The following is an 18,044-nucleotide window of genomic DNA, read 5'->3' as shown; positions in this document are numbered from 1 at the left end:
TGAAGTTCTAGATAAAACTTTTTTAAAATTAAAAATACACTCAGAATTTATTATGAATCATTTTATGTTAATATTTATAAATTTCAATGATAAACTAAAGTTAACTACTTTCCATTTTAATTCTATATACAATATAATAATAGTAGTTAAATAATATAAAAAATTTACCATTTTGTCAATTGATAATGTAATTTATTAAAATATCAATTATTAATTTTTATTATTTTCAATATTAGTCAAGTATATATAATAATAACAAGTGTTAACCTTAATTTCAAACGTTAAAATGATTTATATGATTACTAATTAGAATCATTAAGAGCACTAGGGGTGATAATAAGCCCAGGGGCCTATCAGGGGCCTTAGGCCCGACCCGGCCCGTTTTGGCTCGGCCCGGCTCGTTTTTTATTATTATTAAGCCCAGACTTATACCTATGCAAAAGCCTTTTTATTTAAAAGGCCTCAGGCTTCCATAGCCAAGCCCGACCTTGAAGCCTTGGAGGCTGGCCCGTATACATTAAATTTATTTATTTTTTATATTTTTATATTAATCATTTCAACATCATTTTCTCAGTTTTCTGTCTTTGCTCTATCTCTTCTCCCCGATCTAAGTCATCGTCCCACCAACAGGTAAATGAAGTCATGTTCATCATCTATTTTTATAAGCCATGCAGATTCCACGGCTTATAATGATGCTTATGGCGGCGACCGTGGAAGAAAATTTAATGTAAAATGTGGAAGAAAATTTATTGGTGGGGTTCAAATCTAGTGTAAAAAATCTAGAATATTAAGAAATGTGAAAGAAAATTTAATGTAAAAAATCTAGAATGTGGAAGAAAATTAAGGAAAAAACAACGTAAAATAAAGTAAATGTGCTGTTGTTATTTTGATTTTTTAATATTAATATTTTTTTATTAATAAAGAAACAACTATTATTTTCTTACAAAAAAATACATATCAGTTCATGATTAATGGGCTAAATACTGCTACAAATTGGAAGGTAATATTTTTATTTTTAATAAATAAACAGGCCACAGGCTTGAGACATGCTTTTATTTTTGTAAACGAATCAGGCCACAGGTTAATATTATATTCGTAACAGGTAACAGGCTAAGGCCAGTCTGACACGTTTAAATACAGGCTTGGCCCATTAAGATCAAAGCTCGGCTCGGCTCGGCCCGTTAACACCCCTAAAGAGCACCATGAAGCTTGAATATAAAATTCATTATTCTTATAATTATTTAAGTTGAACTTCTTCTTTATTTATATAAAAAAATAGATAATAATTAATATTTAATATTAATAAAGTCATTAATTACCTTCCAATTTTCCAATGCAATTAAATAATAGTGATCAAAATGAAATGGCAATATTCATAATATCTTTTTTTTCTATATAAAAAAAAAACCTCCCTATTCTGTCTACTTTTGTGCTCTATATAAAGCTCATTCTACTCTACTGTTCTACATACTTCAATTCACTCCTTATATTAAAACATTTTTTTACTTTCAATCTTCGGTTTAGGTGATAATGGCAATGAAACGCGCTGCTTCCTCTGAGGTTCGTTCCCTGCTTTCACCTTCTTCCATATCAACCACAATACTCTGTTCTACATACAATATATCACACCTCGCATAGCAAAGTACATGTGTTTTAGTTCACCACAGTCACATAGGAGTCATCAAATTCATCTGTTTTTATTAAGAATTCACTAATGTTTAGTTTTATATGACCAAGATATATGTTAGCGAATATTTGCACAGATTCTTATTTTAAAGTCATGACTTTTGAAATTTTAGTTTATTTTAAATTATTTTTTACCTCAAAATTCTACAAAACATTAACTATATATTTTTTATTTTCATCCTTATCTTTTGATATATTCACGAAATTAAATCAAAGGTGTTAATAAAAGGAGAGAGTGATAAAATCATACGAATTTATTTTTTTTATAAAATATTTCATAAATTTCTTAATCTTTATGTATAAAGTACCAATTTTTTAAAAATAACCACCAAAAAAAAAATATTTCAAAATATTCAATTATTATTAATATTTCTATGATTGATGATAGGCCATGGATGGAGGGAAGAAGATTGTGGGGGTGTTCTACAAAGGCAATGAGTATGCTTCCCTGAATCCCAATTTTGTGGGATGTGCTGAATCAGCATTGGGTATACGTGAGTGGCTTGAATCACAGGGTCATCAATACATTGTCACTGATGACAAAGAAGGACTTGATTCTGGTTAGCATTTAGCCAAATTAATCTGTAACTATATATTAAATTTAAATGTACTTTGTATTGTAATTTATTCTCTTTCAATAACATGTCAATTTTCAGAGCAATTTTCTCTTAATATTATTTTTCTTATCAACATGTAACACAATACATATTACATGCAATTAAGCAACCAAGCTTCAAAGCATGCAATTGTGAATGCATATAAAGATTATGATACTTATATTATATATCGAATTTTCTCCTTTTAAGATTATGATTGCTATTTGTAAAAAATTAATTCAACCCAAAAACTTAAGCAGTTGGATAAGGACATTTTTAATGGTTTATATTATTCTTTGACACACACCCTCACGCAAAATTTTTTTGAACTTGAAGCATGGACATTGCACAAGCCTGTTTTTTAATTTACTTCGTGATTTACTTAATTCCATTAGAAAATGGGACGGTAAGGATTGAATTCATAACCTTATAATTACTATTACTGAAGCTTTGATACATGTAAAGAAACTTAAGCTGTTGTGTGAAAACTGTTGTGTGAGGGCCTTTTAAGTTTTAATGATTATATTATTCTTTAACACTATTTGTTGTTCCTTTGGCAGAACTTGAGAAACACATTGATGATCTTCATGTCCTCATATCTACACCATTTCACCCTGCCTATGTCACTGCGGAAAGAATAAAAAAAGCTAAAAATTTAGAGCTTCTTTTGACTGCTGGCGTTGGTTCTGATCACATTGATCTTAAGGCTGCTGCTGCTGCTGGTTTAACTGTGGCAGAGGTCACAGGAAGCAATGTAGTGTCTGTTGCTGAAGATGAACTCATGAGAATCCTCATTCTAGTGAGGAATTTCTTGCCCGGGTACCATCAGGCTAGTACTGGAGAATGGAATGTTGCTGAGGTTGCACATAGAGCTTATGATCTTGTTGAAGGAAAGACTGTTGGAACTGTTGGTGCTGGACGTATTGGGAGGCTTTTACTCCAAAGGTTGAAACCCTTTAACTGTAACCTTCTATATCATGATAGAGTTAAGATGGAAGCTGAATTGGAGGAGCAAATTGGAGCTAAGTTTGAGGAGGACCTTGATGCAATGCTTCCAAAGTGTGATGTAATTGTTATCAATACCCCTCTCACTGACCAGACAAGGTACAACTTAATGCCAATCCAATGAAAGAATTTTTAAAACTTGAAATTTTAGCCATTTATAATTTTTATGGGCAATGCATTATCACATGGAATTCATAGCTAATCCAATGTAGAAATGACTAAATATTTTGCTTGAATGATGTACATAACATGTATATTCTAAGCATTTTGTTGGTGGGACAATTCTTTGATCATTTTTCAATAATGAGTAGTAACCAAAGTTTTTTATGATTCAGGGGATTGTTTGACAAAAATAGAATTGCCAAGTGCAAGAAGGGTGTCTTGATTGTTAACAATGCTCGTGGGGCAATTATGGATACCCAAGCTGTTGCTGATGCTTGCTCTAGTGGGCACATAGCAGGTAATTCTAAAATCAGCTGATAAAAATTTGTGTGTTTCCAACAACACAAGAGATTATTGTTGAAGTAATGTGACAACTTTCATACTAAGTTGTTTAGAGGTGAAAGAGATTTATGTCATTCCTCTCCTTTGCTAATTTCTTTCATCACCATTTGGAATCTCTTGTTTCTCTATAGGTTACAGTGGTGATGTTTGGTTCCCACAACCAGCTCCAAAGGATCATCCATGGCGCTATATGCCAAACCATGCCATGACTCCTCATGTTTTTGGTACCACCATAGATGCACAGGTAATTTAAGTTTTCTAGACATGAACTTGTCTTTTTTGTGTCCAAATTCTTTCACTTCATTTGCCATGTTCTTGATGGAATACTAACAGAGATTAGTGTTTCATATGTTATAGGAGATAAAATTATCTCCTACATACACATAAAAAAGTATATGAGGTGTATATTTTTTTTCTCTCTTTTATTATTATATGACCCCACACATAGGCCTTACACATTTTTATGTGTGTGTAGGAGATAAAATTATCTTCTACAACATAAGAAATATTAATCTCATACTGATAATAATGAATGAAACTTATTCAGCTACGTTATGCTGCTGGGGTCAAAGATATGCTTGAGAGGCACTTTAAGGGTGAAGACTTTCCAGAACAAAACTACATTGTCAAGGAGGGTCAAATAGCAAGCCAATACCGTTGAATGAAGGTGTATTGATGAGGCGTTCGAATTTTCCTGCTTTGACGGATGAACAAATAAAGGGGTGTGTGTGTATGTGTGATTATTCACATATACACACCCCAAATAAAATAATGTACTTGCTTTGTTGAGTTTGAACTCGTTTAATTGATTTCAGAAATGAAATTGTAATGAACGCCCTAGTCTTCAATTATAGTTCCTTTGTGTTTTTCGAATTTGAATGTGCTACTCAAAGTTACTCAAAATTGAGATTTTACCTAAAATCGAAAAAGGAATAAAAATCGTAAATCGTAAAATCGTAATACAAATCGTAGATTTTACCTGCACTCTAAAATTAAATTTTTATATACATATGCTTATGTATAAAAAAAATTAAGAAAAATAGACTACATGCCACCATCCTTATACATTTGCATATAATTGTCACACTCTAAGGGTCTAAGCTAATAAATCATTCAAGTTATTATCATCAAAGACATTCTGTTTCACGTGATCTTCAACTACATCATTCAAAATTGTCTTCATTTAAACTTTCATCATGAGATAAAGTTCCTTCATTTTCCACAATTCATTCATCTTCGGATGAAACATCAGCAATGTTATATTCAACAATTTTTCTAACTTGCTTAACATCATTCCAATAGTTAAAATCGAGATTTAAATCTTAAAATCGGGACTTAAGTAAATGTCTAAATCGAGATTTTATATTGAAAATGATTTTAAGTTAAATCTAAATCGTTTTAGGAAAAATAAATCGTTAAAATCAAAATTTTAAGATTTATATCCAGATTTTTACTACCATGGTGCTACTTGTGTTGTAATGGGAGAAAATTAATACAAATGATTATTATTAAGAAATTTAAAATTGACGAAAAAAAGCAAATTATGTCGACCAGACCAACCATATGGTTTCATAAAAATATACATTTTTCCTCTAAATTTGAAAAATACATAATACGTTCAAAATTTTTTTTTTTTGGAATAAATAATACGTTCAATTTAAAAAGAGTAAATTACATTTCGCATCTCGATATTTGTTAAAAGGATAACAAACTCCAAATTCCAAACTTGATTAAAAGTTGCATTTCATTCTATTTAGAGTAAACACCCTTTTTAGTCCCTGGCAATATCTACGAAGTCTTTTTCAGTCCCTGACAATAAAAAAGGACCAAATTGGTCCCTGAAAGTACAAGAAAAGTGCTACTATACATATTTGAGAGTTGACATAAGGACTAACATGGCCCCTTTTTTTGTAATTTCAGGGACCAATTTGGTCCTTTTTTATTGCCAGGGACTAAAAAAGACTTCGTAGATATTGACAAGGACTAAAAAAGGTGTTTACTCTTCTATTTATTTATTTTTTGACTCACTACTGACTTAACATCGTTAAGTATTTAAAAAAATTATTTATTATTATTTGTTACATACTTATATAACTAGATTAAAATATTTAAGTAAATTACACTCCTGAGGTTTGTCAAATTCAAAACTTATAAAAAATTACACTCTATTTCTTTCTTTTATCTTTCACTACCTACTGACTTAATACAGTTAAGTATTTTCAATTAATAACAATAGCTTTTTAATGATGTTAATTTTTTATATTACTTATATTTAATTTCTTTTAACAATTAATGTTTTATCAATATAAATTAAAAATACACAATATCAAAGATTAGATTTTTTTTAAATAATTAACGGTAGTAAGAAAATAATTAGTTATATATAAAATAAGAAGGAGATTACTCTTACCATCTCTTTTTTCTTACCTCTTACAATTGCTTCATTATTTTTAGATCAAAATCAAATGAATAGTTATAAAATAACATCAAATGAGAGAGTTATTGATTTGGTTTTGATCCAAAAGAACAAAATAATTGTAAGGAAAAAAAACTTATAAGTATAATTAACTTCTGGGATGTAGTGTAATTTTTAATAAGTTTTCTGCTGTCATTTTAACAAACTTTGGGATAGTGAAGTGTAATGTACTTAAAAAGAAAAAAGAAAAAGATCAATCAGAGATCTTTGTCAGCACATTTTCACTGATGACCAAGAAGGACTGGATTGTGGTTAGAATTATATTTAACCACATTCTAATACCTCAAAGAATTAGAACTAAAAATGAAAAAATGAAAATAAAATCAGTAAAGATGCTTTGGAATAACAATACATTGTCAAGGAAGGCCAACTAGCAAACCAATTTGGGTGAAGCAAAATGTATTAGGCTTTTTAATTTTCCATTGTCAAATGTCAAGATCATTGGTTGATCACATAAAAATCAGGAAGGCACACTAAAATAATTAATAAATGTACTGACATTGAAGAGTTTGAACTTCTTTAGTTGATTTTGGAAATAAAAAATGTAATTTCATTCAATCCATTGTGTTAAAAATCATAGGCTTCACAATAGTTAAGTCTCACTATTTTGTCTAAGGAACTTAAGGTCTTTCATTTGCATTTCCACAGCTTCTTTTGATAGGGGCTTGGCCTCTGTAACATAATCATCGTTAACTCCTTCTGCTACTTTCTCTGCCTTGTCTTTCACAAGGCGCTTGATCTCTTATGGCTTAACTGATGGAAAAACAGCACTAAACATTGAACTCAACAATCTCTCATCTTCTTCCTCTATAGGGTCTTTTCCAAAGCAACACACATAGATAGCATCAAGAGCCTTCTCAACTCGAGTCTCCATTGGAATTGCAGGAGGTGCAGCATTTATCTTTGCCCGTCTCTACACGTTGATGATCTTCATGTCCTCATATCTACACCATTTCACCCTGCCTATGTCACTGCGGAAAGAATAAAAAAAGCTAAAAATTTAGAGCTTCTTTTGACTGCTGGCGTTGGTTCTGATCACATTGATCTAAAGGCTGCTGCTGCTGCTGGTTTAACTGTGGCAGAGGTCACAGGAAGCAATGTAGTGTCTGTTGCTGAAGATGAACTCATGAGAATCCTCATTCTAGTGAGGAATTTCTTGCCCGCGTACCATCAGGCTAAAACTGGAGAATGGAATGTTGCTGAGGTTGCACATAGAGCTTATGATCTTGAAGGAAAGACTGTTGGAACTGTTGGTGCTGGACGTATTGGGAGGCTTTTACTCCAAAGGTTGAAACCCTTTAACTGTAACCTTCTATATCATGATAGAGTTAAGATGGAAGCTGAATTGGAGGAGCAAATTGGAGCTAAGTTTGAGGAGGACCTTGATGCAATGCTTCCAAAGTGTGATGTAATTGTTATCAATACCCCTCTCACTGACCAGCCAAGGTACAACTTAATGCCAATCCAATGAAAGAATTTTTAAAACTTGAAATTTTAGCCATTTATAATTTTTATGGGCAATGCATGATCACATGGAATTCATAGCTAATCCAATGTAGAAATGACTAAATATTTTGTTTGAATGATGTACATAACATGTATATTCTAAGCATTTTGTTGATGGGACAATTCTTTGATCATTTTTCAATAATGAGTAGTAACCAAAGTTTTTTATGATTCAGGGGATTGTTTGACAAAAATAGAATTGCCAAGTGCAAGAAGGGTGTCTTGATTGTTAACAATGCTCGTGGGGCAATTATGGATACCCAAGCTGTTGCTGATGCTTGCTCTAGTGGGCACATAGCAGGTAATTCTAAAATCAGCTGATAAAAATTTGTGTGTTTCCAACAACACAAGAGATTATTGTTGAAGTAATGTGACAACTTTCATACTAAGTTGTTTAGAGGTGAAAGAGATTTATGTCATTCCTCTCCTTTGCTAATTTCTTTCATCACCATTTTGAATCTCTTGTTTCTATAGGTTAGTTATATGGATAAAACAGAAACCAATTGGAAAAAAACAACTTCATAATCAAGAGATATTGGTCTACTACTTCCGAAAGCAACTTCATGAAGCCAAAGCTAGTGATAAAAATAATTTGAAATCAGATCATGGTCAGACATTAAAGGATGTTGTTGATGCAAAACATGCATCCAAGAAAGTCAAAGAGGTGCAGACTCCATCTGCAGAATCAAAGAGGCAGTAAGGTTGTTTGAGATGGATCAGGAACTCTTTCTGATGCTGAAAAGAACAAAGAAGGTTTTCAAAAAAAAAAAAAGATCAAAGAAAAAGTGGTATGTAATATATACTGATGAACCCTTAGTTCATCATGGTTTTTAGCAGGAATTAGGATCAAATTGTGTGATTAAATGATGAAAAACAAGGTTAATGTCCTAAGATGTCCTAAATTACAAGTTCAAGAGCTTTATTGGAAATTTGTATGATTCTTGTAGGAAAAGCAAGCTTGAAAGACAACTGGAGAAGGAAGAAGATTCTGGAGCTCAAGAGGAGAAAAATTGCCTAAGTGTTGAGCGCTAAAACGTCCACACTGAGCGTTTTAGCGCCCTGTTACAGGAAGAGGCCAAAACTTGCTGGTGTTGAGCGCTAAAACGTCCACACTGAGCGTTTTAGCGCCCTGTTACAGAAAGAGGCCAAAACTTGCTGGTGATGAGCGCTAAAACGTCCACACAGAGCGTTTTAGCGCGCTGCTACACTAAGAAGATGGAAAATTGCTGGTCTTGGGCGCTAAAACGGCCTGCAATATGCGTTTTAGCGCCCTAAAGTGGAAAAAGATTCTGGTCTTCACCGCTAAAACGTCCAAATCAAACGTTTTAGCGTTGGAGTCAGTTAAAGTTAGTTGAGCATTCCCAAGTTTGGACGCTAAAACGGTCATTCCTTAACGTTTTAGCGTTGAAATCAGTTAAAAGCAGTTGAGCATACGTAAAGCATGGACGCTAAAACGGCCACTTATGGACGTTTTAGCGCCCACATCAGTTTTCTGTTTTTAATTGTAACACTATATAAGGCAAAGCCTTGACACTTAGAGAAAATCTTGGGGATCTGAACTCTTTCTCTCTCTTAAACTTAGTCTGACTTCTCTCTAAATTCTCTTAGTTTTTGTATTAGGATTTCCTTGTAATAGTTTGGAGATTGAAGACTCTCAACATGGAAATGAAGTTTGTTTCTTCTTCTCTTATTTATTCCTTAGTCATGTCTGAGTAGAGTCTTTGTAGTCTGAATGCAATGGAACTCCATGATAATATTATGTTGATTTGATTAATATGATGAAGTATTTTTCATGTGCTGATTTGAGATTTTCTGAGTTAATTATTTCTATCAAAGAAGTAGTATAGAACATGGATGTTTATATGACTTCTGTATTTGATAATCTCAACATCAGAATTCTAGTACTCAAGGGATTGATGCTAGAGTTCTGATGTAATCTTAAAACCTTAGTATTTCATGCATGTATTAAGAAAGAAATCACCAAGGGATTGGGGTTTCTGATTAATGTTTCTATCAGGGTAGTAAGGGATTACATCTTGATGATAAGTAAAAGGTTGATTAACATCACATGGAAAGGAATTCATCATATGATCAATTTTTATATGGGTTATCATGGAGGAAAGTTGTTTTATGACTACTTGTTGATTTTATTAATTCCTAATCCATATTTACTTTGTGTCAATTTACTTAAAATCAATTTTCTGGTGACAAATTATTCATGATTTTTACAAACTCTTATTTGATTCAAATTAGTTTTCTATGGTATATTGGTGTTTGAACACAATTCCTCGTGGGAACGATCTTTACTCATCATTTTATTACTTGTACGACTAGTGCACTTGCTAAACGTCCAACATATACCAATAGACTTGATGATATTTTTCTCTGTTTTGAACTTTAGGTATCACTATAAAACAAGCACAAAAAACTTGGATTAATGGTATCAATGATTTAGTGGTCAATCTTTTCTCAAATCTACATCATGGTTTAGTAATTATTGAGTTGTTGAGAAAGATTTTACTGATAGTAATGTCAAGAACCTCATTCTAGGGAAAAATTATGTCTGCAATTTGATTGGGAACATGTGTTTTCAAGGTTGGAAGATCTGAAGTATTGCAGTTACAAACATGCTGAAAAACTTGTATTTGGAGCTAGACAAATTGTTTCTTTTTTGGAAAATAAAGGTGGACAAATTTTCTTTTGCAAACAATTCATGTAGGGGGAAAAGTAAAAAAAAAAAACAGAAGATGTTGATAACCTTCTAAGAACAGAAGCCAAAATATATACTCTTGATCAAATCCTTTCAAATAGCTTTATTTAATTTTGACTCTTATTTCTTCATTATTTCATCAATTACCCCACTAATCTGGTTTGACTGAGATTGAGGGTGGAAACAGACACCTGATTCAACTTTCCTAGATGCTTATCACCATAGATAATTGTGATAGACTCGCTAAAAAAAAATTCAAAGAATCAGAAGTGGCCAATAGAAAGGCTATTAGCTAAAAATAGACTCGCTAGTGTAGCTAAAAATACCAAGATATAAATAACAGAAACTATACATAGCTAACATATTTATGGCTCAAGCCAAACCTATATCTCTGAACTTTTTACGTTCTTCCTACAACAACTGGCCACATCACAAAACTCAGGCCTAGGATAAGCAGAAGCCTTTCTGGGAGCATCTGCACTACCTTTGTCAGCTATAGGGCGGCCGTTGGGATGGCCGAGTGCAGAACTGCGTTCGCGATGCTCTTTCTGAAGACAATTTTTTTTCTGCATGTCCTTTGATTCCTGAAGCAGCTCTAATGCTCTTACCACTTCATCCATATTTGGCCTGCTTTTAGGTACTACAGCAAGACATTGCAAAGCAAGTGTGGCTGCTGCTTGAGCTCGAGTATGGGAATATTGTCCCTCAAGACGCGGATCCATTACTCGAAAAACTCGGCGTTTGTTGGATAGGTAAGGTTTGGCCCATTCAACTAGGTTATGTTCTCCAGGTGGTTTGTTATTGTCTATAGCTCGTCTTCCTGATATTATTTCGAGAAGAACTACTCCAAAACTATATACATCACTCTTTGCAGTGAGATGACCTAGCAAAACAAAAAAAATTCCAGTTATGAAAATATAACAGGCATCACTTCCTTGTTTGCATATTAATATGTAAAACTAAAAACTAATTAGGAATACAATACACCAGACATAATACCATACCTGTTGCAAGATACTCCGGTGCCACATATCCACGGGTTCCGATGACCCTAGTAGAGACATGGGTTTTATCACCAGTTGGCCCATCTCTGGCCAACCCAAAATCAGAGAGACATGTGTTCACACTACAGAATTATAAAAACCTACTAATTTCGTACTAATCAACAAAATCCCAACCTACAAATTTCTTACTTATTTTTAAAATTTAAAGTTTGGATTTTTTTTAACCTTGATTCAGTGTAATTCTAAAATTTACAACTTTTGAAAAATAAAAATATTTTCTAAATACTCGAAAGAACCCACTCTACGGTTTGAATGTATAAAAATAATAAATTTGATTAGAACATTTGATCCTTATTTTTGCAGTTTAAAATTTGAATTTTTATTAACCTTGATTAAGTGGAATTCAACAAATTTATGTTTTTTTTCCATAAAAATCGTAATTATAACTACTAAAAAAATCCAAACCTACAATTTACATTTAAATCTAAAAAAAAAGAAAATAAATGGAATTCAAACTTTGGCAAGTTTGCTGATGTGTCGCTTTCTCCTTCACTTTCAGCTTTGTGTTCACATTACAGAATTTGAAAAACCTTTCCTTCTTTGGTAAATCAGTTAATAAAATAAATATAAAACAAAATCAATTATTCAAGATGAATTCGATGGACAAGATTCTTTGATTTAAATCAATGGTCATGATTTGTTGTAAATGTTGGTGGCAGATAGCTCGTTAATGTATATATGATTGCTCTTTTAATTTCCAAATTTGAATTTGAAATTTAACTTGAAATTTTAAATTTGATTTTTGAATTCTGAATGGTGAGAGGCAACTTATTTAATGTTGACAGCCTTACAGGCAACTCATTGGAATTGGTTAGCTGATTCAATTGCTTTTTACATTGGAATTGCTCATCTGAATTTTAAATTTTGAAATGGAATGACTCAGCTGTTTTAATTGCTTTTTACATTGAAATTGTTCATCTGATCAATAAATTCTTTGGTAAATCAGTGAATAAAATAAAATAAATATAAAACAAAATCAATTTTTCAAGATTAATTCGATGGACAAGATTTTTTGATTTAAATCAATGGTCAAGATTTGTTATAAATGTTGGTGGCAGACAACTCATTAATGTATATCTGACTGGTCTTTTAATTTCCAAATTTGAATTTGAAATTTAACTTGAAATTTTAAATTTGATTTTTGAATTCTGAATGGTGAAAGGCAACTTATTTAATGATGACAGCCTTACAGGCAACTCATTGGAATTGGTCAGCTGATTTAAATGCTATTTAAATTGGAATTGCTCATCTAAATTTTAAATTTTGAAATGGATTGACACAGCTATTTTAATTGCTTTTTACATTGAAATTGTTCATCTGATCAATAAATTTGAATTTTGAAATGGTTTCAAATTTTGAATTTAAAATATGGATGGTGGGAAAAGTTTTCGAAAGTTTTGGGTCAGCTAATTTAAAGGAATTCCATTCTTGGGCAAGTTTGCTGAGTTGTCGCTTTCTCCTTCACTTTCAGCTTTGTGTTCACACTATAGAATTATAAAAACCTTTCCTTCTTTGGTAAATCAGTGAATAAAACAAAATAAATATAAAACAATATCAATTTTTCAAGATTAATTCGATGGACAACCTTTTTTGATTTAAATCAATGGTCAAGATTTGTTATAAATATTGGTGGCAGACAACTCATTAATGTATATCTGACAGCTCTTTTAATTTCAAAATTTGAATTTGAATTTTAACTTGAAATTTTAAATTTGATTTTTTAATTATGAATGGTGACAGGCAACTCATTTAAATCTATGGCATCGAAATATGGATTTTTATTATCCTGATTCAGTGGTATTCAAAAAAATTCTTTTGTTTTCCAAAAAAAATAACAAATTTCGTACTTATTTTTAAAATTTAAAGTTCGGATTTTTTTTAACCTTGATTCAGTGTAATTCTAAAATTTACAACTTTTGAAAAATAAAAATATTTTCTAAATACTCGAAAGAACCCACTCTACGGTTTGAATGTATAAAAATAATAAATTTGATTAGAACATTTGATCCTTATTTTTGCAGTTTAAAATTTGAATTTTTATTAACCTTGATTAAGTGGAATTCAACAAATTTATGTTTTTTTCCATAAAAATTGCAATTATAACTACTAAAAACATCCAACCCTACAATTTAAATTCAAATCTAAAAAAAAGAAAATAAATGGAATTCAAACTTTCGGTTCTGATTTTTTAAAATTTAAAATTTAATTTTTTACCAACACCCTTATTGATATTCCCTAAACCTTTTTCCTTCTCTACATTTTCAACAAACATTTTCAGTGGTATTTAAAAATTTACTTTTGTTTTCCAAAAAAAAAAATATTTCGTACTAATCAACAAAATCGCAACCTACAAATTTCTTACTTATTTTTAAAATTTAAAGTTTGGATTTTTTTTAACCTTGATTCAGTGTAATTATAAATTTACAACTTTTGAAAAATAAAAATATTTTCTAAATACTCGAAAGAACCCAATCTACGGTTTGAATGTATAAAAATAATAAATTTGATTAGAACATTTGATCCTTATTTTTGCAGTTTAAAATTTGAATTTTTATTAACCTTGATTAAGTGGAATTCAACAAATTTATGTTTTTTTTCCATAAAAATCGTAATTATAACTACTAAAAAAATCCAAACCTACAATTTACATTTAAATCTAAAAAAAAGAAAATAAATGGAATTCAAACTTTGGCAAGTTTGCTGATGTGTCGCTTTCTCCTTCACTTTCAGCTTTGTGTTCACATTACATAATTTGAAAAACCTTTCCTTCTTTGGTAAATCAGTTAATAAAATAAATATAAAACAAAATCAATTTTTCAAGATGAATTCGATGGACAAGATTTTTTGATTTAAATCAATGGTCAAGATTTGTTGTAAATGTTGGTGGCAGATAGCTCATTAATGTATATCTGACTGCTCTTTTAATTTCCAAATTTGAATTTGAAATTTAACTTGAAATTTTAAATTTGATTTTTGAATTTTGAATGGTGAGAGGCAACTTATTTAATGTTGACAGCCTTACAGGCAACTCATTGGAATTGGTCAGCTGATTCAATTGCTTTTTACATTGGAATTGCTCATCTGAATTTTAAATTTTGAAATGGAATGACTCAGCTGTTTTAATTGCTTTTTGAGGGTGGAAACAGACACCTTATTCAACTTCCCTAGATGCTTATCACCATAGATAATTGTGATAGACTCGCTAAAAAAAATTCAAAGAATCAGAAGTGGCCAATAGAAAGGCTATTAGCTAAAAATAGACTCGCTAGTTTAGCTAAAAATACCAAGATATAAATAACAGAAACTATACACAGCTAACATATTTATGGCTCAAGCCAAACCTATATCTCTGAACTTTTTACGTTCTTCCTACAACAACTGGCCACATCACAAAACTCAGGCCTAGGATAAGCAGAAGCCTTTCTGGGAGCATCTGCACTATTTGTCAGCAGTAGGGCGGCCGTTGGGATGGCCGAGTGCAGAACTGCGTTCGCGATGCTCTTTCTGAAGACAATTTTTTTTCTGCATGTCCTTTGGTTCCTGAAGCAGCTCTAATGCTCTTACCACTTCATCCATATTTGGCCTGCTTTTAGGTACTGCAGCAAGACATTGCAAAGCAAGTGTGGCTGCTGCTTGAGCTCGAGTATGGGAATATTGTCCCTCAAGACGCGGATCCATTACTCGAAAAACTCGGCGTTTGTTGGATAGGTAAGGTTTGGCCCATTCAACTAGGTTATGTTCTCCAGGTGGTTTGTTATTGTCTATAGCTCGTCTTCCTGATATTATTTCGAGAAGAACTACTCCGAAACTATATACATCACTCTTTGCAGTGAGATGACCTAGCAGAACAAAAAAAAATCCAGTTATGAAAATATAACAGGCATCACTTCCTTGTTTGCATATTAATATGTAAAACTAAAAACTAATTAGGAATACAATACACCAGAGATAATACCATACCTGTTGCAAGATACTCCGGTGCCACATATCCACGGGTTCCGATGACCCTAGTAGAGACATGGGTTTTATCACCAGTTGGCCCATCTCTGGCCAAACCAAAATCAGAGAGTTTGGGCTTATAGTTCTGCAAAGCACCATGTGATGAAGCATTTTAGTAATCAAGTAATAAATGCATCATATTCAACCATAACAGGACATGCTAAAGTTGGAATTATGTACATACAGCATCAAGTAGGATATTTGAAGTTTTAAAGTCACGGTATATGACTTTAGGTTCTGTACTATGGAGAAAAGCGAGACACCTTGCAGCCTCAAGGGCTATTTCCAATCGTAAACTCCAAGAGAATGACTGATAATAAGAACCTCCTGCATTAATGATGATTTCAGGCAACATATTAGTATTAGATTAGAACTTACAATTGAACTTTAAATAATAATAAATAAATAAAAAAAAATCTTTTAATGGGAACAAAAAGAAGTCGACGACTAAAATAGAAGGTAAGGTAGTAACTTCTGAAGAGATGATTGTCCATGCTGCCCTTAGGCATAAATTCATAAACCAGAAGCCGATGCTGATCCTCGAAGCAGTATCCTATTAACTTGACAAGATTAGGATGCTGCAGATGCCCAAGATAGTTGATTTCAGCCTGAAGATTAGAATAATAATAATATGCATCAGAGAGGAGAGGAGAGGAAACTGAAGATTAGAATAATAATATTGAAATGATACTAACCAACCATTCTTTGTGACCCTGGAAGCCCTCTTGGTTAAGCCTCTTTACAGCAACAATCATGCCGATTCCTGGTTTGGTAGGAGCAAGTGAATGCTCATCAATCCAGCCCTTAAAAACAGAACCAAATCCACCCTGCCCTAAGACACTATCTCGGCGGAAATTTCTTGTGGCTGCTCTTAGTTCACTGTAGCTGAAGCTTTTCAAATTGGAAGATTGCTGCAAGATCTCATCGTCACTTCTAGAAGTAGTAGTGACAGATATGGAGGCTGATGATGAATTACTGCTGCTATTATTTGAGGAGCTGATGTCATGGCCACTCCTCCTGCTTACGTTTACACGTACACTTCTAGAACTAGAAGTGAACCCTACATCAATGCCATGCCAAGAACATGCAAGTCAAAAAGGTTAATTAGCTCGCTCATTCACATATTGACGACAGAAAACAAACAAAAAATAAAATAAAATAAAATGAAGATGCAAAAGTCAAAAAGAAAAGAAGAAGGTGACCGACCGACCTGTAATGGAAGAAGGGCTCACACCCTTAATCCTCCTATTGCTAAAGCAACCACCCATCTTTATTAATCGATTTAAAAGGTTACTTACGGCTTTCAAATGCAAGCAAAAAAACAAAAAGGTGTCTAACCACGAAATTCGGTCACGGAGTCTATAATGTTTGTAGCCTCTTTTTTTTTTAATTTATAGAGGGGTTCGCAGTCTGGATTGGATCGGTGATTATGAAAATAAAAATTATCCCATCCAATCCCTTGTAATCATCCATTCAGTTTTTATGATTATTATACAAATAATATCTTTTGTATAGTCTGGATTGTATCGGTGATTTTGGAAATTAAAATTATCCGATCCAATCCCTTGTAATCAGTTTTATGATTATTATACAAATAATATCTTTTGTATAGTCTCGATTGTATCGGTGGTTTTGGAAATTAAAATTATCCGATCCAATCCCTTGTAATCATCCATTCGGTTTTAATCATCCATTTGGTTTTGGAAAATAAATCAATGGAAAAATTAAAAATATTTTCTAATTACTCGAAATAACCCATCCTACGGCTTAAATGTATAAAAATAATAAATTTGATTAAAATATTTGTTCCTTATTTTTTCAGTTTAAAATTTGAATTTTTATTAACCTTGATTAAGTGGAATTCAACAAATGTTTGTTTTTTTCCATAAAAAATGCATTTTTAAATACTAAAAACATCCAACCCTACAATTTAAATTCAAATCTAAAAAAAAAAGAAAATAAATGGAATTCAAACTTTCGGTTCTGATTTTTTAAAATTTAAAATTTGATTTTTTACTAACACCCTTATTGATATTCCCTAAACCCTTTTCCTTCTCTACATTTTCAACAAACATTTTCAGTGGTATTCAAAAATTTACTTTTGTTTTCCAAAAAAAAAAGATTTCGTACTAATCAACAAAATCCCAACCTACAAATTTCTTTCTTATTTTTAAAATTTAAAGTTTGGATTTTTTTTTAACCTTGATTCAGCGTAATTCTAAAATTTACAACTTTTGAAAAATAAAAATATTTTCTAAATACTCGAAAGAAACCAATCTACGGTTTGAATGTATAAAAATAATAAATTTGATTAGAACATTTTATCCTTATTTTTGCAGTTTAAAATTTGAATTTTTAATAACCTTGATTAAGTGGAATTCAGCAAATTTTTGTTTTTTTTTTCATAAAAACAGCAATTATAACTATTAAAAACATCCAAACCTACAATTTAAATTCAAATCTGAAAAAATGAAAATAAATGGAATTCAAACTTTGTC

The 18,044-nt window shown here is 31.7% G+C and overlaps 3 protein-coding genes across 3 annotated transcripts; 2 read left to right on the top strand and 1 right to left on the bottom strand.

Annotated features, from left to right (window-relative positions):
* Window positions 1-1,530: 1,530 nt before the first annotated feature.
* LOC133293969 (formate dehydrogenase, mitochondrial-like) lies at window positions 1,531-4,452 on the top strand. Its single transcript, XM_061492606.1, has 6 exons — window positions 1,531-1,606; window positions 2,088-2,246; window positions 2,843-3,386; window positions 3,623-3,747; window positions 3,923-4,035; window positions 4,339-4,452. The coding sequence occupies exons 1-6, from the start codon at window positions 1,531-1,533 to the stop codon at window positions 4,450-4,452; spliced, it is 1,131 nt and encodes a 376-aa protein (XP_061348590.1).
* A 797-nt stretch (window positions 4,453-5,249) lies between these two features.
* On the top strand, window positions 5,250-8,473 carry LOC133293961 (formate dehydrogenase, mitochondrial-like). Its single transcript, XM_061492596.1, has 6 exons — window positions 5,250-5,266; window positions 6,454-6,518; window positions 6,557-6,564; window positions 7,181-7,713; window positions 7,950-8,074; window positions 8,253-8,473. Exons 1-6 carry the CDS (start codon window positions 5,250-5,252, stop codon window positions 8,471-8,473), a joined length of 969 nt encoding a protein of 322 aa, XP_061348580.1.
* A 2,393-nt stretch (window positions 8,474-10,866) lies between these two features.
* On the bottom strand, window positions 10,867-16,814 carry LOC133293960 (receptor-like cytoplasmic kinase 176). The gene is made up of 6 exons (XM_061492595.1): window positions 16,757-16,814; window positions 16,242-16,606; window positions 16,019-16,154; window positions 15,731-15,873; window positions 15,508-15,631; window positions 10,867-11,366 (listed from the first exon to the last, which is right to left on the bottom strand). The coding sequence occupies exons 1-6, from the start codon at window positions 16,812-16,814 to the stop codon at window positions 10,867-10,869; spliced, it is 1,326 nt and encodes a 441-aa protein (XP_061348579.1).
* Between the last annotated feature and the right edge of the window lie 1,230 nt (window positions 16,815-18,044).

The sequence above is a fragment of the Gastrolobium bilobum genome, unplaced genomic scaffold (genome assembly GCF_033153095.1).
Source record: "Gastrolobium bilobum isolate Gb01-03AN ecotype WA unplaced genomic scaffold, APGP_CSIRO_Gbil_v1 utg38683, whole genome shotgun sequence".
NCBI classification, from domain to species: domain Eukaryota; kingdom Viridiplantae; phylum Streptophyta; class Magnoliopsida; order Fabales; family Fabaceae; genus Gastrolobium; species Gastrolobium bilobum.
This window is presented reverse-complemented; position numbering and strand designations above follow the sequence as displayed.